Here is a 25,308-nt window from a genome sequence, read left to right as displayed (position 1 = left end):
ATCAAAATGACAATAGTCAGTGTTCACCATACAATATTAAAAAAATCTAATTTAAGTCTAATGCTAATATTAAGAGTATAATGAAAAACGCTCATGTACCTTGTATTGAATTAAAAACAGAATAATGACTATATTCTAAAACGGTACAAAAACCAATCTGATTTTACACTAAGGATACACTAAAAAAGAACAATCTGAAAATATACATATATAGAGATTTTAAAAAGTATATCTGGAGATTAATAAAGAGAAGGTGTTTGTGTGCAACACAGAATATAGCTGATCATGTTATTAGCCAAAGCCTTTTCAAAGCTTTCCTTTTCAAACTTTGGGGTTAATTTCTATTGCTACAATAGAAAACAAAAGCAGGCTCCGGATATGATGAATATCTGATCCTAATTCAAATGGGTATTTCTTTTTCTTTGCATCAAATACTTACATGAAATGATGTGATGACACAGCCCCACGTATTTCTCTCTCTCTCCTTTATGATTCAAAAATGGATCTATGGCAACAATCATCTAACAACCTCCTAAGCGCTTGTTTTATGAATCTGGCCCTTACTCAAGAAGTTACACTGAAGTCTTTTAATCTCTTTCTGAAAAGAATTTGCTGGACTGCATTTAAGTTCAAGTTCAAGGGTATTAAAATGTACAAAGAGAATGAAAAAGGTGCTAGGTTATAGATTTTAACTTCTTAACTAGAAAAACGACTGAAAATAGATTTTCTAATTTACAATGAATCAAAAGAGAAAACATTAGACCATAGCAAAAGTGGCACAAATGTATCAAAAACCAAATGAATAAACATTTGAGGAGATTTATTATTAGAAATTGCAATAAATTTTGGAAAGATGAATTGATTTTAGTTAAAAGGTATAACTGACAATTTATTGGGCGGGAAGATGCATTATTTTCCAATTGTTATCCATCTACAGTAAAACTGATTTGTGTCCTATTGTATTTTATGGAAAAGGAGAGTGCAACTTTCAGTGATTTAGATTAAATGTATTAATCATAACCAGGCACTGTGAACTATATATCTACTATTAAAGAAGATTTTTGACATTTAATTCTGTAGCAATATTTTGGCTCTGTACCACTCTTCCTAAATCCAATTCCTGCTACAGTTGGCAGATTTCTCCCTTTTAATTTTATGAGGCTTAAAGTAGCATTTAACCACCCATGCGGTAAATAATGCGGATTAGAAATATTTAGTGTTTTGTTTCCCTTTCAAGAGTGGTAATCCATCAAATCCAAAAATGTTCTCTAAAATTTTTCTGTATTTTTGGCAACCTCTTATATATGGTATCATAAAAACTATAAAATTAAATTAAATGCATTACATAGCCAGAATTGATCCCCTTTTCTAAAGAACTGCATTAAAAGAGCAGGCAAAAATCACTTTGAACTAGAAATGTGCAATCCTCATTGAAAAACTAAACTAAATAAAATGTAAAATGTTTATTAAAATATGATATTAAATTAGAATATTTTAATTCTATTCCCTCAGGTAAAACACTTGAGTGTGCAAATAATTTCAAAGCAATTTAACTGTTTAATACCCACCTAAACCAAATACCACTGCAAGACAAAGTATTAGAGTTATATAGGAAAACAATTACGGAGCATAATACATAATAGATGTGCTAGGTATTTGGCTAAGTACTCCATAAATGCAAAAATAAATTTTAATGTAATGCATGTGATGCACATTTGTTCCCAATGAATAAATTTAAGTCACAATTTTTTCATACAAGTGAGGCTCAAGACAGAAATGAACTGGTTAATAAGTTTTTTTATTTCTAACTAACAATTTCGAATTTAGAATAGACAACTTGTATATTTAATATGTGAGCCTAAAAATAATTAAGAATAGTAATTAAAAAGTATATTCTGTTATTAAATCAAAATAATCAGAGAACTTATTTTAAACAATATCAAACTTCAATTTAAAAATTTTAATTTATATGAAATCTTAATTTTGGTTATTAATGAATCCAAATTATTACAAGAATCCAAATTATTACCACAGTCACACTATTGACTGCATGCAGAATTTTGAGACAGACCAAAGTAATAAAGTAACCTGTCAAATAAGTAATTATCTATATTTAAACTACATATAAAACAAATGGCCCAGAAATGAGTAAAGCCTGTAATTCACTCGAGACACATTGATGCCATATATATTCATGGTTAAAACATCTAATTCCTTTATAACTATTCTTATCTTAATTTACTTCTAACAAGGCGTATGATTATGATTGTTGTAAAAATAAGTGTATGTCCTCATGGTGTCTAAATGAAATCAAGGATAACCTATCAGAAATAAGATGATCTAAAAAGAAATGTGTATGTGTGTGTATCGTCCCTTTTTCATAAAGGGTCTGCTTAGCCCTTCTTGCCCTTCATAGTGCTAACACTGTGGAGCTGGAGTTACATAACGGGAAAAATAAGAGAAAAGAAAACTTATCTAGGCAGCTAGACAGCCAGCACCTTTAAGGAACATTCCAATGGAAACTAAAGGCTTTCCAGTGACAAACATATGACACAATATATACAATAATGTGTTAGTAATACATATCATACACACAATTTGTTAAGGAAATAGGATGACCTTGAGATTATGTTCCACCAAGGAGCAAGTTAGATTAACTGGAATTTTCTATAAAGTCAATTTCAAAGGTTGAGCATATAGTAGCATTTTAAGAAGCTCTATAAGGAAGATTAGGGAAAAGTTAAGATATTGATAAATATGAAAAAGGTAATCCAAATTTATTGGATGAATTAAATTGTTTATTTCAATACAATGAGCAACACATTTAAAAAGATAAAATAGAGATTTCAATGATAAGAATTCGAATATTCCCTCAAAAGGAGAACTTAATCAAATTTTGAAATGGACAACTTTTACAAGTTGACAAGACAGCTAAGTTTCAAGTCTCATGGTATTTTCAAAGATTAACATTCAAAAAAGCAAGCCCACTGTACCTCCTACTAAAAATATATCAAACAGCATGCATGACACTTGAAAATTTCACTTGTAAAAGGATTGGAGTTCATAGGACCTGGCTCTGATCCTTTTTAATGAAGCTGCTAATTCTTTGAAAATCTCTGTCAATTCTAGGAGGGGAACCATTAATATACACATACCACAGGATGGATGGAGACTGTAAAGGTTCTCTTTGCAAAATATAAAATGCTATTACATATTTATTGATGTCACTAAACCTTCTGGATATGAAAAAAATTTGATAGGTAACAGAAAAATTTACCTTCTAAAAAATTTGAAAAAGGGAAGATCTAAATGTCACCAAGGACCTAATAAATCAGTAGGCACTTTGAAGCATGAAAGAGAAAATGTACATGAGGTAGGAGTAGAAGAACAGTTTATAGGGATGCAAGGACAACATATTTACATGATGAAAACTATTACATTGAATATTCAACATATATCCAATTCAACAGATTTAACTTGATCAAGCAAATGCAGAATGACAATTTGCCCACTATATTCATTAAATTGACCAAACTATCTGACTGAGATGCATTATTTTAGTGGGCCATTAGACCTATCCAATTTTTTACAAATTAAAAGTTAAGTGGCAATATATTTTTTACGTTTGAAGGGAAGGCTGTACAGTTTGATGGTTAAGTCCTTGGGGAGTGGGCCACAGGTCCAGAGTTTAAATCCTGACACTACCAATTACCAGCTGTGACCTTGAACAAGTAATTTAAGCCATCTGTCCCTGTTCTTGGTATACAAGATGGAGAGAAGAATAATATTTACCACTTTTGAACATTAAATGAATTAACGCATATAGAGATAAGAACATCATCTGGCAAATAAGAACTTAATAAATGTTAACTAATATAATTAATGTAATTATTTGTCCTTTAATATTACATAATATAAAAGCTGGTATGAGAAATAAATTATTTAATAATATACTACAATGAAATAGGTAGCTAAACAACTGAATGAAAAAATAAGTATAACTGATAATCTCTCATTGTTTTTATTCTCTAAACATTTTATTATGAAAACTTTCAAACACACAGAACTGTTGAGAGACTTTTCATCTGTGACCATTTAGATTTCACTACGAGTATTTCACTATACTGCTTTATCATATATTTATCCATTTCAATTCATTCATCTATCCATCCATCCATCCTTTTCTTTTGCATTTCAAAGTAAATTGCATGCATCAGTACATTCTCACAAACACTGTATCATGCATATTCGATAATTTGTTTGACTTCTCATCTTTACACTGTATCACACACTTCCCATAGGAAGGGCAAGAAAACCATGGAGAGAGCAGAAGTGAGAAAAGCAGTAAGAACATGTAAAAGGAAAGCAAGAAACCTTGACACATTTAAAGATGATTAACTCCTGATTTTACTTATTTGTGGAATCTAAAAACAAAAAAAAACCCAAATGAACAAAACATCAGCAGACTCACAGACTTGGAGAAGCAATGGTGGGCACCATGGGGGAGGGGCAGGGGAGAGACTGGTGAGGGAGGGCGGGGAGGGCAAGGGGGACCAAGAGCTCCTGACATTCATCTAAAGTATAAAAACCAAGGGGCAGAGTAACAGATGCTGTATTTGTACACATGGGCACGGGAGGAATTGGGTGTAGGGCCAAGATTTTCTGCTGAGTACTTTTTGTCCTATTTGACTTTTAAAACTTGTGTATCTATTTCCTTTTCAAAAAATGAAAATTAAAAGACACTAGGGAACACTTCCCAGTAAACATTTATTATGATCATACATTTATTTCAGCTCCTTCCCAAAGCCCCACTAAAATGACAATAAAAAGGAGAAGGTACATATCCCCCAAGGACAAAGAAAATTGGAAAGAAGATAACCACCAGACAAGATATGTCAACAAAATCACAGAAGATGCAAAGTAAGTGAGTGTGCAATGCAGCCCAGCCTTCTCTGGTGTAATGGGGTGGGGAGAGGGTGGCAATAAAAAGTAAACCAACAGAAGCAGCAGTCTCCAGAAAGGTTCAGAAATTGGAGGCCCTGGATAACTTTTCAACAGGGAATTTGTGGGAAAGTCTAATTTTTTTTTTTTTTAAGGTTGCTCCTTGACCCCAATCCTCAGCCACAGGGTCATATTATGTGACTACACCTACCCTATATCCCAGTAGCAGCTCAAGATTTGGGTAACACAATACACCTTTACTAAAATCAGGAGAATTTCGTGAAAGTTGGCACACTGAATACTCTCAGTCCTCTGCTTTGCAGTAAGAATATTGGGTAGTGGACTCAAACACTAGCCCACCCGCACCCCCACTCCACAGGCCTTGCAACAGATTAGATGATTTCAAAAGTAAATCCCTGTGGATCACAACATGTAAGTGTCCCCCAACCAAAAGGTGAGAGCAAGCATTGCATCTGCATTCTAGGCATTTAATCAGCTTTTTAGTGCTCTCTTAAATGGAATCTTATCTGTTATCACATCATGAAATCTATAAAAGGTCAAATTAAAATCAGTGAAGAACTTGGATACTAATATTGGTAGGAAAGGATGTTACTGAAGGTTGTACTCGTAAAAGCGAGAGTGGTGGAAAAATTCTTTAAAAAAATAAAAGGTAATATCCAGCAAATCCCCATCAACATTTTCAAAATTATTAGGCACATACTATAGGCTAGGAGCTGGATTCCTGTCACTGGGCTGCTACATGCACTTGGGATGCAACACAAACATAAGCAGGGGAATAACAGTATAAAATAAAAAAGTTACCCACTAATTCATGAAGGCATGGCAGAGACAGTGGGTGCAATGCCATTTCCTAAGACGGAGTGATCTCTGAAGTGTGAAGAGTAGGGTGAGGTTTAACGAAAAGGTACAGGCCTTGAACTCTTTCTTGAAGGACACTAACCTGACTGTAGAGAGAGGGATGCACTGTTGGGAGCAAAGGTATAGAGCAAAGGAATACGGCTGAATGTGGAAAAGCTGAAGGAGGAACGGGGTGCAGACAACATAAGCATCTGGAAAGGAATGAACTGCAAGAGGTCATAGGTGAGCAGTGAAGGTAGAAAGAAAAAAACCCTAGATTTTATGATAAAAACAGTGAAAACTATTTTCAGCTAGGCATAACCATGTTTTAAATGTGTTACATGTGATATGGATTAGAGTGAGGAAAACTGGAAGACAGAGAGACCAGGGAGGGGAACTGATGTGCTATCAAAATGTCACACAAGGGCAGTGACAGATGAAATTGGAAAGGAGGGGCTCATATGATGATAAAGAAATAAGGTTTAGATGTGGAAAAAGTGGAGTAAGACAAAGATAACACATTCAACTAAAATTTACATTGACAAATGAAAAGCCACTTAGGATCAATCAGTGCTTCTCTTCAAAATGTTGGGTCTCTCTGCCTCTCCCTTTCCCAATTAATTTTCACTAACCAAGCTGTAAGGTACTCGAGGACAAAGACATCTTTACTCATTCTGTATTCCCAGCCCTTCCCACAATGAAGTTATCATAAGCCTTCATTAGATGTGTATAAAATTGAACCAAGAAATCTATGGCTGAAAACACAATTAGGTGAGACATCAGTTGCTAAGTCAAATGTGATATTTACTTATTTACTTATACAACAAATGATATAAAATAATCCTTTAAAATATTTTCATGGATCAAAAAATTAGAAGAGTGTACCAAAGATACATGAAATGAAATGGGATAAAATGAAACTTAAATAATGACTATTAATGTTTAAAGACTATATCATTTTTAAAGTATTTCTAGACTACAGTCTTCAAAATCTCTATCTATCTGAAAGACCTCAAAAAGATCAAGTTCATGCTATTAAATATTACTATAATCATATTGCAACTTAAAGATAAATACATCTGCAAGTTCAGAAATGTGCTGACCTGGAATACTATAATGGCAAATTGTCTATAGCCAATTAGATTTAAATTTGAAGTTCCAAAAGGAAGATGCTATCCTGTTAATTGCACAAGTCATCACTTCTTTGGTAGAGAAAGAAATCATCAAACTTCTTCTTTATTCCCTCATTAAGTACTGGTCAATGTTTTAGACAACTGTTTTTAACAACAAAATTTTTACAAATTTTATTGGCTTACACTATAAATACCTGCTGGCATGTATCTCTGGTTTGGCAAAATCCCCTAGTCTGGATGACAGGCAACAAATAACTGGTTGGCATTTGCTAACTATAGTACAGGGAACCCCCTTTATTAATATGACTTCCTTTGTGAATTCTCAGTTGTTCAAATTGACCTTCAGTTGGAGGACTTGACTTCAATATAGAAAGTGCTTGTTAAGTATTATTTGGAAGTGTTCTACCCATCACTGATTTTGAACTTTTTCTGGTATTAGGTGTTTGACATATTGAAAGGCAAATTAGAAAACTGGGTTTTATAGACCATCAGAATAATTCTATCAGCAACATAAAAGGCAGAATACCAGAGTTGAAGCTTCAAAGAAAGTGAAATGTTTGCAACATTTGTTTCCCTGGTTTTGATGAAAAAATATAGTAATAATAACGGGGACTCTGGCAACGTCACCAGCGTTGTAAAGAGCAACAAGGAAAAGGGGTCTTGAGCCTCCATTTGTGGAGTCAAATGGTTACCAATTAGCAACCTTCATTTCTAAGGGAAGAGCATTTTTGAACATATTTCAAAGGTTTTTTTTCAGGATACATAAGACTGGAAAAATTTTAAATGATAAGAATAATCCTCATAAGATGTATATTTTAAAAACCTCAGAAGCTTGCAAATTCAATGTTCTTAAGGAGTTCATTAATAAGTCCATAGATCATCTCCTCAAAAAAAAATCTTAAGACAAGCAATTTCTTTACTAATAATGTGATAACCTTAAAAATCTGTACACAAATATGAAAGTGAAAATACAAAAAGAAGAAACCATGGCATTTCATGCATTTAAAACCATGTAATAGACTAGTTGCCCTGCACAATATTTAAATAGTCATGAACGCAGATAACTATTACACTATTCAATAATAAAGTTCAGAACATATATTATATTTAAATCTAGAGGGTAAAAACCAAAATATCAAATAAAAACTTGGCACCTGCAAGCTTTCTTTTAATTAAAAACCATTGAAAAACATCAGTAATGATATTGCACTTTGTAAACAAAGTCATTCTTCTGCCATTTGCAGGCGCACTTACAGTGATGTTTAAAAGCTGTGGTCCACCTGCTCAGGAACTGGGAGATGTTTGGGACCTATACCAAATTCTTGAATAAATGGGTTTGAGTAATCACACTTTTGTTTCTTTTCCCACATTGTTGTAAGAATAATAAGAAGGCAGAAGATCAGCCAAGGCTGAAAATGGTTTCAGCCTGAAAATCATATTCTCTCCCATCACATTCATGCCCTATAATTCTGTTTAATTTTCTCCATGGCCATTATTAATTAGCACACCCCTGCCCCCTGCCAACAAGGTTTATTTTTAGTCACTAAAATGTAAGCTCCAGGGAACCTTGTCCCTTCCACAGCACTGTAACCCCAAAGCTTACAACAGTATCTAGCAGAGGCTCAGTAAGAATTTGTTGAATGAGTGGATACTGCCCCAATGTCAATCAGAATATCAAGTTCAGTAAAATATAGTGGTTCCATTTACTTTGTATCCTATCTACTGGGGAAACAGGGGCAAAACATAGATTTCTTAATCTGTAACCACCCAATGCCCTGTCCATATGATCTTTCAAAAGACAAGTACTACTGCCCATGTGATCTTTCAAAAGACCAATGTGATTACCTTAACCCTCAGAGAATACATCAGCTCACATGCATCCCTGTGGTCCACTAAGTCTGAAATGATCTAACTCCCGACGACCTTGCCATCCAAACCCTGTGCAAACTCCTCCACACAGCACACCTTGGGCTTCAGTGACAATGGATTCAGCTTCCCAAACACTCCCTGCTGTTTCAAACTTAAGCCTTCCCATCCACGCCTTAGTCTGCCAGTTTCATCCCAACGAGTTAGTGAGAGAACTCAGACTTGTAGTCCCAATGAACAGATCTTCCTTCTGAGTGATATCTATCCACCCAGAATTTTAACAAGTTCCATTACAAAGAGGAGGAGAGGAGCAAGAGAAATACAGAGCGTCTCATTACCACTGAACTGAAGTAGAGATGTGACAGCTACTAGGCGCACTGTACAAGCGTGGAGAGATAATGAGGGCCCAGGAAGGCAAGCAGGGAGAACAGGTAGAGACAGAGAGCAAGAAGGCAGATGAAAACTGAATGGGGTTAAGAATCAAGAAGGTACTATAAACAATGTTGGAAACAAAGAAAGAATCAGAATGGAGGATTTGGTTCCAGTGATTAATCCGATGGAAGCAGTAAAACATTTTAATTATCATTTTTATTATGGTACACACCTTGACTGTGCTCTCTATTCAATACAGCAAAGAATGCTGCAGATACTTCAAAATAATTCACATTTCTGATAGTATTTTGTAACCAAAAATGAAGGCTATTTTATGAAGAAAATTTATATTTATTAGCAACATGACAACAAAAGAAGAAATATCCAGATTTCCTTACTTTTGGCTTATGAAAGGTAAAAACAAAAACAAAAACAAAAAAAATGTGTAAGTCGTAAACCTTAACCTATGTTATAGGGGTGTTAATAGGATTAAATGAATTGAAATATAAAAATAGCACCTAGAAAAATATCTGGCATATAATAAGCACCACTTTAAGTGTTCTCTATCATTATTAATATTCTCTTTGCTAAGTTCCATATTTCTGGAGCACCGAGCAAAAATAAATTAAGTCAAGCCAATTCTAGTATTAAGTAATCAGAGAAGCAAGGACAAATATTTTAAATATAGGGATAAAAAGTATCTGTGGCCAAATTTGGTAGTATTGTTACTAAGATTGAACACTTGAACATGTTTATGCAATTTTTCCTAAAGGATTTTTAAAACTAAATATGAAGAAGAGAATAAGCATGTAAATACTGGTTGAATGATTATGTATAACTGTACCTTTTAAAATGGTATATTCTATCCCACTTTTAATAAAGTTAATACAGTAAGACTATAATCAATATTAGTATTATACTATTTTTAATTGAACAAATGAAAAATTATTAGATTCATGCTTTCAAATATCATTTATGGGTATTACATTTATGATATAAAATATAAAGTTGTGAATAATGCTATCAAAACAGAGAAATTTAAATCAAATAAGAGACACTTTTAAAATGTCTTGTGTAAGAGAAATATTATAATTCTCTTAAGCAGTACTTTCCTATGATACAGAATTCACTACATCTCAAAAGAAATTATAAGGAAAAAGTGTGAGTTTCTAGTGTGAAATCTGAATCTGAGGTTGACTTCCAGGTAAGATAAAAACTAACATATAAGGCAACAGATTAGAATATACATGATGATACATATTTAGAACATAAAAAAATTCTAAACATATATTCTTTGATTCTACAAAGTACCTAAAAATGCTTTAAGGATACAAACATATATCAATTCACAGAGATTATAATTAAGCATTTAGTACTGAATTCCACTGAAAAATATTAGGTAACTAGTTAGCACATGGTCAAATTACATTTGGAGACATATGCCGTGTGTATTTAAAAAATCATTGTAGGTGTGTTTTCCAATACAAAATTTCTCCTTTATCTTAGATTAATCTAAGAGAAAGGTTTATGTAGTTCCCTTATTTAAGCCAAATACATTTAAAATGGCCTTTGCAAAATATTCCTACTCTAGTAGTCTAAGAAACAATAAAACAAAGTTTGAGTGAAATATACAGAGTAAATTACTATAGTATCATTATCATTGTATGTCACTTATCAAATCCGTTCTATGACTTCACAGAAGATGTAAAAACAGACAATATTCCTTTTCTCTTACACAGTGAAAAGACTCAAGATTCTGAACAGATATATATTATGTTCAGGGCTACTGCATTGTTGAATATAAACAGTATTCTTATTTGTACAGCATGACAATTTCGATTAAGCATGATATTCACATTTTTTCCGGATATTTAAACTTAATAAACATGAATAAAAAGGTCATTAAATCAGATTCATTTTCTTTGACATACTAACTATTATCACCATCACCACCATACTTGTCCTCATTCCAACCATACAAAAAAACTGGATGGAAACAATTATAAAACCTTTAGAAAGCATCCTACAACTCTTAGGTACAATTTCTTGTGTAATAATTTATGTTGTATTTCAGGTAGTGTATTTTAAATGGAGACACTTATTTCCTGATCTTTCAACAGACTGCTACTCAGTTTGAATGCTACCTTAGATGAATGTGACACCTACTGAGAGACCATCAGTTTTAAAAAAAGAAGAATTAAAAAAAAAGTCTTTCACCTATATAAAACATTGATTCACTAGGATGCTGAGAGGTATAGGACATCCTGGCTAACTGAAATATTATGCTTAAATCGGATTAATTAGCTTCACATTTTGAATACTGTATTCCCAAACTATTTCTGAGATGGATCATTATTCTGAGGATTATTATGAATTATACTTTATATACAAATTCTGGAAATACAGGAGATTCAGGCTGAACCTCCTGGATAATGACCCTAGGATATCCCTTGGAATACATTATCATTTGCTTAATTCTCCTAAAACAGGTGAATTATTAGAGGCTGCTTAGCTGAGTTCCAATAAACTGGTATTTTATTCTAACAGAAGAACAGCAATAGTTAATTCCTCTCAACATTAAATCCTCAGGACTCTGAATTCACCCCTCACGTACACAAACAAAATTATTTTTTTAAAATCAGGTAACCCTGGACCGAACCTCCTAAACAGTACAGGTCTTTCTACAAATGAAGAGCTTAATGACTGGAAGGGGGGTAGTAAGAAGTGTTTTAGAACAGTTTTTAGTTTGCAATTAAATTTTGAGGTTTAATGCAGTGGCTGTAAATCTAAAATTTTCATTTTAAATTATTCTTCACAGACTGTATTAAAGACAAAGGCTGGTTCAAATATAAATGAGGTATAAAAGAAACATAAAAGGCTGTTAATATAAAGCATTTTAAATATTAAATATAAGGCATATTATATATAAAATATGAACAGAAAAGTTTTAAAAGTCTAAAATTCTATACTTTGATCCATGGTACAAATGTTCTCTAAATATTGAGCTTGTGCTTAATATATTAAATAATAACAGTAACTATCATCTATTTAATACACTATGTGACACAGATGGTGCTGGGCACATTTTGTACACATAATCTCACTGTATCCTGACAACACTTCTGCAAGGTAATTATTATCTATTTAACAGAAAGAGAAAAAGAGGTTCAAATTATAATTACAAAGTAAAAAGAAGAACCAGAGTAGCAATTCACAAAGTTCTGACTTCAAACCCTGCAAATTTTCTACAGTACCACTTTGCTCTTCACAAAACTCAGCAGACTCTATCTTCATTACTCTGCAGATTCCATATGTGCACATGTGCCTACTCGCTAGCATGTATCTCTAATGACCAGGTCAATACTCATAGCTCTTTCACGCTCAGTCACAGACAGGAGCCATAGTGCCTTCCGGTTCTAGCTCTAATACTGTGAGCAGGTGTCCTTCTTGTTTATTCAGTGCCATGTTTTTCACATTTTTGTGCTCTTTCTTGGTGATTCACCATCCGAAATGGCCCCCAAGCACAGTGCTGCAGTGGTGTTCTGAGAATGAGGACTGTGATGTGCCTTACGGAGGAAATAACGTGTGTGAATGAGCTCTGCTCAGGTGTCAAGTTATAGCGCTGTTGGCTGTGAGTTCAATGTTAAGGAATCAACAATATCTATTAAGGAGGGTGCTTTTTAACACAAACATAACATAAAACATGTACTGATTGACGGATGGAAATGTCATGAGCAGAGGCTCACAGGAACCTAACCCTGTGTTTCTCTTAGGAGCAATGGTTCAGTACATGCAGCAACTTTATAGAGCATAATTATGGTGCATAAAGAAAAATCCAATTGAAAAATCCTCCCCCCCAAAATGTTTACATTAATATTTTAGTAAAAGATTTGTCTTCTGTCATTTCCTTCAAAGACCTTCATTGTATTCATGTAGTTATCACTCCTCTGAGTAAGGCAGGCCCTTTGCTGCCTTTCTGTTTAATGCGTTGCACCTACATGTGTTTGGCTTTGCTAGGAAATTAATCTCTCAAAGGCAGCCTCGCTTTCCACTGGGGAAGTCTAAGGAATAAGCTTCACTTTTTATCATTCAATGTCATGGGTACTGTTTAAATATGACTGTTTTGAAAAAAAAAAATATATATATATATATATATGACTGTTTTAAGACTATGACTTTTAAAACTAGAATGTTATATATAATGTGCACAGTATAAACAACAGCAAAATGTAGCATAGGAATGTAAAAATGTCAGCACAAACGGGAACTCTTACCTTTCTTGTCCAAGTCAGATATTTTATTGAAAAAAAAATTACAGTATTTAAAAATCCAAACAAGGACAATTCAGGATTGAAAGAAAGAAAACCTGAAGGAACCCACTGTTTTCAGTAAAATTATGAATACAAAAAACATAGACAGGGAAACAGTTTATGGCCTAATGCACTAGTTCCGTGATAAATACACATACATAGTATATCTCCATCAAGTGAAACTTAATCACCTTTTTACAATTTAGGGAGGGAAGGCAGCTTTTCCTATGGTTAAGTCATGTATCATCAATACCAGGAAGCTTGCCTATCAGTTGTAATAGCTTCTATAAAATACCACAGTGAGATTGCAATAAGCCTAGAAAATGGGCTACTAATCCCAGCTATGCTCAAGCAAGCAGTGAACCAAAAATAAAAACAGGTACAACTGAACCAAGAACTAGATAGCATTCATCTAGATTCATGATTGGTAAGGCAAAGTTCATAGGCCAAGGTTTTAAAGTGACTTATTCAGATCTGAAAGACAGTCATTATACAAAATAAAATGAAATCATCTATGTAATGCAGAAAAAAAAGTCGTAGATTTTCACTCCAAGGACATAGCACAAAAAAGCTTACTTACAATACCAAACACCACATTATTGTACCTCTAAAATATCACTTTTAAATATGCAAAGGTAAAGAGACTCAAAGTTGTACTTTATCATTTTTAATCCCTCCAGTTTAGACAAGCAATCTAAAAGTTGTCACACATTCCCACTTAATACATTTGCTGAAATCTTTCAGACTGTAGTAATTTTAGGTAAAGGAAATGTCAACTTTAAGTTTCTTTTCCGATCATCATATTTAAGTTAGCCATTAAATGCTGAATTAACAATTAATCCATACAGTAATATAAAAATACATGTATTAAATCACAGTATTCATCAATTATCAGAACTTAATAAAAATATTAATCATTTTAATATAACCATTTTGAAGAGCTCAAATGGCCTGAACATAGGATAGTGTCTGAATTACACCATCAATAGAAATGTACATTATCCCCTTTGCTGGTGAAACTGAGCTCATGCGAATATTTCTGACACTCACAGTGACACATAGGATCTGCCATTCTAAGACTGTGCAAGCAGCTCTCACTTTTAAACAAGACAATGTGATTCAGACTTATACAGTAATTGTGGAAATACCAACTTTCACATGATTTCAATAAGCTCTAAGTCAAAATCATAATTTTGAGTGATTTCAGTATCAAAGCAGGTCATTTAAAAGGTAATAGTAAATGATTCTACTAACACAAACTAGTTATTACCGTAGTTTAAAACTAGGATGATTTTTGCAGTACAATGAAAACTATACTATAAAATACAATGCGTTTGTATTACAGAGCAGATTTTCCAAGTAGAAAGCAAACAAAATACAAACTCTAGCAAAGACCATCAACCTTACCTACTACTCATCTTAGCCCTTGTTAAAATACCCTGAGTAAAATGCAAATATTTTAAATAATGCTGGTTATATAAGACTCTAAAAATGAACCATAAATGCCAATGCATCATGTTTTTTTTATTTACAACAGTTGGTTATGTAAAAATAACTTCTTAGCCAGTCACAATATAGACAGTAGGAATACTTATGTGAGATCTGGAAGTTGCAACTTTTCTACCTTTTGGCAAAGCAAGTGATACATAATGGTCTCAATGTAAAAAAGAATCATAAAAGAGAAAAATATATAAAATTTACAGTACCTTCTACCCACCCTTGGGCCAACCTAGATCCCTAGAAAGCCTCCCCAACCAGGTTCACTTCTGACTAAAGGAAGAATACCAGTCCTCCAGCAAAAACAGCCCCATCTTTTCATCAAAGAGGGTCTCACTTCAATGATACTCCTCCAGGGGAAGAGGACAGGAGCCAGGTTCCCTCGAATGTCATTCCCCAGATGTTCAAAACGTAACTAATTTATTAGCATTAGAAGATTTGGTTTATAGGGGAATCTCACTGGTCCAGTTTGTAGCCTACAAAAAAATGGATTATTTTTAAGTATAACATTAGAATATGAATAAAGGATGAGGATGTGGCTTTTTATTCCATAGAAATGGGTACATTTCTAAACATGACAATTAAAAACAAAAAAGCATGCCTACCATTGAAGTTGGGGTCCCTCCAGATTTTTTAATATTCTTAGAAGTCATTCCATGAAGGCGACTGAGTCTAGCTTGGAAACCTGGAAAAATCAAAGCATTTAAATTAGGAGACTCTATGATTATTGACGGATACAGTGAGTTCCTATCACTACAGAATTCCAAGTTGGAGAGGGAAACATCTCAAATAATAGTGGGGAAAATATGAAACTCACACTAAAAAGAAATGCTCAGTAGGGTTTTAATGTGGTCAGCACACAACTGTCAGCGATTTAGGCATTAAGAGTATTATTGGCTCTTTCCTCCCAGTTTACCTTTTCTATCATTTCAACAGTTTCACAAAGGGCCCAGCAAGAGAACAAGTCAACCTTTTAGTAATTTGAAATCATGATAAATGTAACAGCCGAAGTACTCTTCAACATGTTTCTTTGCCACATCTTGTATTTAGATTCTTGCATTTCCATTTTAGCCTATCCTCTTCCAACGAACATTCCTAGATAGACCACAAGCCACCGTATCCACATGAAGGCAGTACTACTGACCTCTTCTTCCCGGATGCGACATAAGGGGGAAAGAACCAGTTAAGATACTTTCAAAGACAGGATCTGGTAAATTTTTGTCTAGCTTGGAAGGATCTTCCTTCTCCCACCAGGGCACTACTCCAGCGATGCCACAGGCTCCACCTGATTCCTTTTCATAAAACCAGTCACTCTGCTCATCATCACCTGTGCAAATACAAGACATTGCCCAAAGATTCAGCTTTGCCGTGCAAACACACAGACTTGTCAAATTAGATTGAAAAAACACACTACAAAAATTAAACTTGAATTTTAGGTAAATTTCTGAGATAATATGTAGTGCTCATATGAAATTTTTAGTATGTCTAAATTCGGCATGGGACACACTTACACTAATAAACTGTTATTTATCTAAAATTCTAATTTCACTGGGGATCCTGTATCTCTTCACAAATACAATCTATTCAGAAAACTTTTTTTTCTATAATACAGCTTCACCTGAGAAATGTTTTTAAACAGTAACAAGAACTGCCAACTGCAAAACATAAAAATGCTATGCTTTAGAACCAATTTAAAAATGTGAAAAACAATGATAAACTGGCTAATCTTTTGGCAAAAACTGTAGGGAAATACATTTAAGTTACTACCCTTTCCACATTAAGGAAAAACAAGCCTTATTCTCCTGCCGGGAATTGAAAGGTACAAAACTGTGGAACCTGTTCTTTGCAGCTGATAATGGTATATAATTAGCTTAATTTCATGATTTGTATGTAGTGTAAAGGGGGAAACAATCATGAACAGATGTGACTAAATGAAATTAATCTGATTAAGTTCATTAAGAAATAGTTGTGAAAAAGTTGATTTTAAATGAAATGTGACAATACCACAGAATTTACAAGTAAACTATACCGGGCTACTACAGGCAAGGTATTTTTCAGAACAGAACACTATTTATAGTAAGTTGAACTTTTGGGAACAACCATGAGTATAACCATGAGTAATGACCAATTTCAAATTAAGTTTGAAATGTGTCTTTGGTGTCAATCAACAGCATTTTGTTTTTCAAAAAGTTATCATAAAGCGATGTATACAGAAGGCGACAGGCAGGTTGCTTTAAAAAATAAGAGACAAATAGCATTTTGAATATGATGTGAGATTCATTAAGGTCTTCTTCATGATTCTTAGAAAACCTAATTCTGGTTTCTAAGAGGGTTATCACAAATGCTATAAACTTTTTTCCTTTAGAGAAAGATTTCTGATTTCCAAAGTCCCTTACTGCAAATATTTTTAGCAAACTAAAAAATACCTTACACTTCAACTGTAAATGATTTTTATGGGAAACAGCTCTATTTCAAATTAGGAAGGAATGAAAAATTTAAAGCATTTGGAAAACCAAGGTCAACTGTTCAAATTGTTAATTAAAAAAACATGTAATTGAAAGCACATAAATACTAGCCTTTTTACTGAGATTTACATAAGCACAAAAAGGGCAGTCAGTTGAAACTGACTACCCCAGATCTTAATTCCAAATGAGAAAACATTATTATAGAAGAATGAGGCTATTTTATTTTTTGTGACACACAGCTTTTTATTCTTAATGGAGAAATCAAATAGCTAAAGATCAAGAACTTGGGCTCTGAAGTCAGACAGACCAGTTGGAATTCTAGTGTTTTGCAATACTGCAGAAGTTATGTTACTTCAACTCTATTAGCTAAATTTCATCTTCTAAAAAAAAAAAAAGGGAAATCTCATGTGTTTTACAAATAACACTTAAAATAAAATGTAAAAATAGCACCTAGTGTGAAATATAAGTAGTTCACAGTAAATGTTAGCGTATTATTCTAAGCGATTCAATGCTTTTCAAAGATTGATAAACTTGTGAGAAGTTTTTTAAAAAAGTTTTTCCATTTCATTACGAAATTCAATATTTGTAATGTAACTTTGGGTAGAAATGTATTTTAATGAGAATTTGGGTATACTATCAAGGAAGTCAAGCACACTCTTAGCCCAGAGATTCTAACATACTTCAGCCAAGTCTCTAAAGTTTAGAAAGTCTACAGTCTTTAAAATAGCTATGTGCATATTTATCCGGGACAACTGGTTTTAAGTAAGCAAAAAAGATCATTTATTTACTTCACTCATATTGTCAAGAGTATGAACAGAGTATGAAAAAAATGTGTGGGGCAGGTATTATTTCATTGTTTTTTATTTCACAACATCACTAAATTATTTATAATTTAAAGTAATACATTTTGTTTTTTCCCTTAATTCTTCCTGCTTTCCTCTAAAGATTCTCAAGATATGAAAAACTGGTGAAAAGTATTTGTGTGTCTGCTTCCTGCCCTTTATTAAGGGTTTCATGTTTTCTTCCAGAACAGGTAGTTTCAAAATAATGCCATATTAAAGTGTGAAAAGCTTCAGGAAATTTCAAAGATGGAAAAGCGCTTACGTTGTAAGACATTAGTGTTTTAACAGTTTACGATACTGAATTTATGAAAATTGTCTAATTACTTACAAACTGGATAGGATGAATAAATGTCAGAGCTGAATATAAATGACAAATGATTTACAAGTCCATCCTTATTGATGCTTAAACAGTACTGAATACATTTGGAATCAGGTGGAGAATGAGAACGTGTCTTGTGAACTTGCTAGAAAAGGGCAGACTGCAAACACTGAGGTAGTAACGCTTACTCACAGAAGGTAGGAGGTAACAGTTCCTTAACATTATGAGCTCTTCATGCTAGCTTTTGGAGATAATCAATTACTTTAGGTCATCAGAACAGGATACCTTTCAGAGCATATACAAGAACTAAACCCCAATCCACTCAGTAGTCAATGTAACTGGATTGCAGTCATCAACTTAGGAAATAACTAAGAATGAGCACAACTTTAAAATGAAGATGTTTTCTCAAAGAAATTAAAAAAAAAAAGACATTTCAGTACCTTGTCTTCCCTCATCATTGGTAAACAAACCAGCATCAGTGCTGCTGAGACTGCTGGACTCACTGTTATAAGGGAAAAGAAAAAAACAAAAAACAAAAAAAGATCAAAAGAACAATTGATCTCGCGGTCGTAAAATTTTAAAGAGACATAGCAGCTCAGAGATGGAATTTAAGCCAGACAAAGATCTGAAAGAAAGTAAGATGGTTTTTTAAAAATCAAACTGCAAATATTCTGGTTCCATTAACTACAGAGCATATTATTTTTGGCACATAAAACCACAGGAATCTAATGGGACCCTGACAGGAAGCCAGATGTGACTGCCACGAGGTGCTGACACAATTGATGCGTTTTATTATCTGCTTGCATCAAACACTCACTGCTCCTTTCTTACACCACACAATTCAGTTTGTGCCTGGACCACCACTGCTCAATAAAATGGGAAAAGTCTCAATCAAAAGCAGGCTAAGCCTTTTGTCAGCACATGAAATACAAGGGCCTGGGATGAAATTACTTTTCACAAGCACATCTGCAAATATTCTGGAAAAAACATTACTTAAGAATTCACAACAACTCTACTACTTGGCGAGGAAGAAAAAAGTTTATAATGGTAACAATCCATTAAATCAAAGTTAAGATCCCTCTGAGCAAAAACTGAGTATTACCAATATTAAGGAGGGAGTATGCAAAAATAATAGGTTCTTGTTACTTCCACAGGAGATCTAGAGTATGACAGTCAAATTTAACATACAAATTAAAACAAATAGGTATTTTTCTGACATGAATAAACTGCCACTATTAGTTCTAATAGAAGCAATGTTTACATGATAACCTAGTTAGTTAAAAAGCCACAAAAACAAGGTCATATAGTAAGAGCTTTGGCCTCTAAAGAAATCTGAGGCCATTTAAAGATTTTACATATATGCTCTGTAATTCTTAATTTTAACCAATCAGAAAATTGCCCTAGGTGATTTTTTAAATTGTAATACCTTTTCCATTAACAGGTACTGATTTGACTTAAAAAAATCCTATTCTTTTTAATATGTTTAAATTGAGTTTAGGATTAAAATGATAGATAAGATCTAAATCTGTAGACATTTTCTGAACATAAAATATCATAGCAGTTTTTGTTTGATTAAAAAAATACAGACAGAAAGTGTAAGAATTTGCTAAATGTCACATTTTCTCAAGGAATTCTGAATTAGGACCTTTTTCTTCAGTGTTCTTCAAATTAAGAGAATGTATGAAGCTCCCCTATCCAAGTGTTAATGAAAGAAAACAATACTTTCTAGAACATCACATTCATATTTTCAAATTTACATACATATATGCTCTTCTATGCATAGTGATGTTAGAAACTGAAGAGCAATTCAGGAACTTCATCTTTTTGCTATTTAGCCCAAACTACTGATCTTCTTTTTTTCTTTTCTGTGACTGAGTAGTGCTGTCCCGTCTTCCCCCATCAACTCTACTTTAACAAGGGTTACATACCATAGGGGAACACAGTTTTTTTTTTCTGAAACCTTTGAGGGAAAATGAATTTAGATTGAGAACTTTATTTAAAGTGTAGAATGATATGTTCTAAAATGCCTGAGTGTTCTGGGTTGGCACTCCATAATCAAACATACTAATATATTATTTTTAGAATGCATATCTACATTAACAGGTTCAGTTAGGTCTGGACACAAATGCGTTAGTTTTTCACAGCCTTCAGAATTCAGATTTGCAGATAAAGGACTGTGCATCTATACACTTTAAAAAAATATATACAACAGTCTTCTAATCTCCCTGAGTTCAAATTTATGTTCCCACAACCCCACTATTCTAAATACAACCAGGTTCATCTTTTCAAAATATAACTTTTGACTAAAAGTATCATGGATGGGATCCTGGAATAGAAAAAGGACATTAAATAAAAACAAAAGGGATTCTAATAAAGTATTAACTTTTACTTTAATAATGTGTCAACACTGGCTCATTAATTCTGACCATTAATTAATATGTACCATAATATTACATGATGTTAACAATAGGGGAAACTGGGTGTGGGATACATGGGGCAGGGTATATAGAAACCTTGTACTATCTCTGCAACTCTTCTGTAAATCTGCAACTATTCTACAAGAAAAAGTCTACCAAATGTGCATATACACATACACATAACATAATAATAAGTCTTCTTATAAATATATAAATTACTTCCCCACACTTTGTTGAATCAAATTTATCTAGAGTTCAAGGTTCTCCACAGGTGGGCCCCCACCTAAATTCTTCCCATCCCCACCTCTGGTCCTTCTGTTTATTTTCCATCTGCAAGTGGTTACCCCTATCTCCTCTCTCTTTTCTCTCTGCCTGTCTACTCTTTTTAATGACATAAGAAAACCAGAATTCTCCAAGACCAGCTCTTGGTCCTTAATGATCTTTATCCTAATTTGAGATATTTTTACATGTGTATTAAACATGTTCCCTTATTTATATCTCACTTCGCTGACATCTAGCTAGTTACTCCAAGTAAATATATCTTGTAGCTGTTACATCTCAATAACTTAAACAGAAGCAAGGCTCTCCATTTTCAGCATCAGCCAGCCATTATGGCTTCTCTTCTTCCCACCATTTTAGTACAACTTTTATAGCACAGAATTCAAAGGAGAATACATTCTGTAAGTGCTTGTTGGATTAATGTACGCACACTCATCCCAATGCCCTGTCCCAATTGGTTCATTCCCTATAATTTCCATTCTTGAAACCTGAGCATCATGAGTCCCTTTTCTCATTCATCCTCCCAAATACAGGCAAACTTTCATTGATTCCAACTCTTAAATCTGCTTTCATATTTTCCCCTCGACTATCGCTGCCATAATTCACCTGCCACTTAAGGATGGACTGGAGATCAGTCAATGCTAAACACAACACTGTTGTCAAGATCATATTGTTTTGATAAAACATAAATGTAATTGAGTTTTTTCACTGTTGAAAATTTTTCACTGACTTCCCATTTCTTATATGATGAAATATGAACTATTTATTATAGGACACAAAGCCTTCAGGATGTGCTTATGGCTCTAGCCTCAACCCCCACTTTATTTTCTAGTAATAATGAACTATGTATACTTTCCCAAATACATCACACTTGCTTCATAATCCATGACTTTGCAAAAGCTGTTCCCTCTACCAGGAATGCCATTTCCCTCCCTCCCCTTCACTCCTCCAATATCTGAACAGAGTTTAATGCTTGCTTTAAATCACAGTTCCTTTAGGAAGTCTTCCCTCACTAGTACCTTCCACTCAGCACATTTTATTTTCATCATTTGCTTGTCTGCTGCCACTCCAGGTTATGAGGCTGTAGAGAACAGGGTGTGCCTTATTATTAGTCTTGGTACTGTAAGTGAATACATAGTATTTATTCAAATGTTTGTTAAATCTCTCTCTCTCTCTCTCTCTCTCTCTCTCTCTCTCTCTCTCTCTCTCTCTCTCTCACACACACACACACACACACACACACACACAGAGTGAAACACTTCAGTTCTTTCACTTTTTTATAAACCAGTTTCAAGGAAATATGCAGCTTGTTACAGTAGCAAAGCTTTGGAAGTAGTCTCAGAACACTTACACTTGTTGGGAAAATGTACTTAATATTTAGCAATCGTCCCCCAGAAGGAGTATGCACCTAACTCTTAAGTAACAACAAAAACAGTTATATAGGTAAGTTTAAAAGAAAAGAAAAACAACTTTTTAAATTTATTCGAGAGTGAAAACATCCAGTGAGAAAATTGGTACTTGGGCTGTGGATGGGCTGGGTAGCCTGATCATGCCCACTAAATACTCAAGTATTTTTTTACAATGAAAAGAAATGAAGAGAGTTTTATCTCTTTCTTTTCCACAGTCATCAAAAGCAGACATCAATAAAAGGAGGGGTTTGCACGACTAATCCGGCAGATAATCTGAATCCAGAACTGAGTGCTTCTCTCCACTGCCAAACACCCTCCCTGTCCGCAACTGAGCAAGACAGTTTCAAATCAAGCTAAGTGGTCCTCAGTCACAAAGGCCAAATACCAAACAGCATATAAATACGTCTCATTCTGGTATTAAAAAGGACAACTTTCTTGAAAGAAAAGCAAGTACCATAAACTTTTCAAAGCTTTCCTAAAACATTTTTCGAAGAAATTTTTCCTTGCTTAGAAAAATTGCATGAATAATAAACTAGTTCTAATAAAAGGTTCATTCTAGAAACTTTTACCAAAGTCCTACTCATGTCTATAATTATATTTACAAGCAAAGAAATACTGTATCTAGCTAGCTAGCTATCGATATACAGCTCACAGTCCACATGATTAAAATGATACCAATCCTACCAATAAAAAAATGAAATACTCCTTTCCAGACCATTTTTAAGGAATGATTTTTTTCCTGGTAGTTCTGCATTTGGTTTTATGGACATGCCTGAAAGGATGAACAGTGTCAATACTTCCTCATTTCCTGAAAGTAGCATTAGTTCTATGTAAAAAAGAAAAAAGAAAAAACGATCACTTAGCTTTTGATGCTGTCAAAACAGTACTTAACAATTATCATTGTAGTGTCCGTGTTTTTAGAATGGATAGATTAGACTAACTGACAAAGGATCATTGCTTTTCCCATTTGTGTAATGACAAGATCAGATGTTTCTAGACAATAAATTAGGTTTTACAATTCATAAATGATCAGAATTCCTAGCAAACTACAGACTTCTTACAGTATCAAATGATACACCCCTGACATGGCATCAACTTCTGATTCTTAGGAATCAAAATAAACTGATGAACTGTGACACTAAAAAGCACCAGAGGCCAAAGCTCTATAATTAAACAAAAAAATAATTATAATTTCAATTCTAAGAGTTATAAATGTGCTGTTATTCCAAAGCACATTCTTCCCCATTGAAAATCTATTTCCTTTTCTCTTTTATAGCTGAAAATGAAGTCTTTATAACACAATTGAAAGACTTTGTGTAAATCAAATAAGCAATTTTGCTTCGTGCTGAACACTGTAAATTATAAGGAAATATAACTACGGTTAAACAGTAATACCCCCACCACCAGCATTATAATTTATAATTACTTTAAAATAGAATTGAAATACAAAACTCATTTAACCACAAACACAGGCGAAAGATATTTTTATATTTAGAGAATATAAAAGTCACCTTTCACTCATGAGTTCATCTGAGACTTTTTGCTCTTCATATTCCATTTTGTCTTTATTGAACTGGCTCATTTCCTCACTTTCTAAAACCACTCCTTCGTCTTGGATTTTTGGTCCTTGTCTAATTATTTTCAATTTCCTTTTTTTGATTTTGTTCTTCGTAAACTCTTGATACTGGTAAGCTCTGTCATTGTCCATGTCCTGGTCTCTACAGCCTTCCAGGGGCTGGGTCATCGTCCGCTTGCTGGCAATGTCGTGGGGCAGATCCACCGCCATGCGTTTTACCTTCCGCCTCCGGCGCAGAGTTCGGTTCCCGAGGCTGTCCACAGCGAAATCAGACTCGTGCCAGAGAGGTCTTTTCCCTCGAACATTATTATTTAAGTTCGATGATGGCCTGCGCTTTGCCACTAACATTTGGTCATCAGAGTCACTAGGATCTTTCTTATTGTTATTGTGATTCTCTCTATAGTCCCTGCTTGGTTCTTCTAAACTCGAATCAGAGCCTTCACTTAAGCAGTGGCCCGTCTCCCACGGGTGATGAACGTTATACGACCTCCGTTTTCTCCCCCTTCTTTTTCTCGCCTGGCGTTTCAAAGGGCAAGAAATACTTCGAGAATGATCTCCGGTCTCAGCAAATCCGCCTCGAGCTTGCTCTGAGCTCTCCTCCAGTGCTGAGACAAGATCGTGAACCAGTTCTTCCATGGTTCGACTGAAATGCCTACATTTTTTTAAAGAAAAAAAAATTTAAAGAAAATAGTATTAACTGTATTAGCTTAGTTTATCACAGCAGACAATTCACTCTAAATCTGACTAAAATTAATAGTTATTATAAAGAAATATTTAAAATCAATTTAAGGTTCCTATCCAAGATATTACAGTTTCAAATATTCTGACTCACTTTTTAGCACCTTTTTCTTGTATAAGTTCTTTTATTAAGCACAGGAATTACATCTAGACTAAGAATAGTATCAGCAATGAAAGACCTTAGTAATTTTATATTTTTACTGTGTAATTATGGAATAGTTATCTCTGCTTAAATCACTGTTCATTATTCTACTCCTGTCCTTTTCCTAGAGCAGGTAGAGGGAAC

General features: G+C 33.9%; 1 protein-coding gene across 3 annotated transcripts in view; it reads right to left on the bottom strand.

The window, feature by feature from the left end:
• GPATCH2 (G-patch domain containing 2) overlaps positions 1-25,308 on the bottom strand; it is a 180,755-nt gene that overhangs the window by 144,035 nt on the left and 11,412 nt on the right. For 2 of the 3 annotated variants that reach the window (XM_036931814.2, XM_036931820.2), the window contains 4 exons: positions 24,220-24,936; positions 19,044-19,105; positions 16,122-16,304; positions 15,583-15,662 (listed from right to left, as the gene is read on the bottom strand). In XM_036931814.2, coding sequence (XP_036787709.2) covers positions 15,583-15,662; positions 16,122-16,304; positions 19,044-19,105; positions 24,220-24,936 — 1,042 coding nt within the window. Of the gene's footprint in view, positions 1-13,447; positions 15,454-15,582; positions 15,663-16,121; positions 16,305-19,043; positions 19,106-24,219; positions 24,937-25,308 lie in introns of those variants that run through there. The other variant, XM_036931832.2, reaches the window with a different exon arrangement.

The sequence above is a fragment of the Manis pentadactyla genome, chromosome 19 (genome assembly GCF_030020395.1).
Source record: "Manis pentadactyla isolate mManPen7 chromosome 19, mManPen7.hap1, whole genome shotgun sequence".
Taxonomy (NCBI): Eukaryota; Metazoa; Chordata; class Mammalia; order Pholidota; family Manidae; genus Manis; species Manis pentadactyla.
This window is presented reverse-complemented; position numbering and strand designations above follow the sequence as displayed.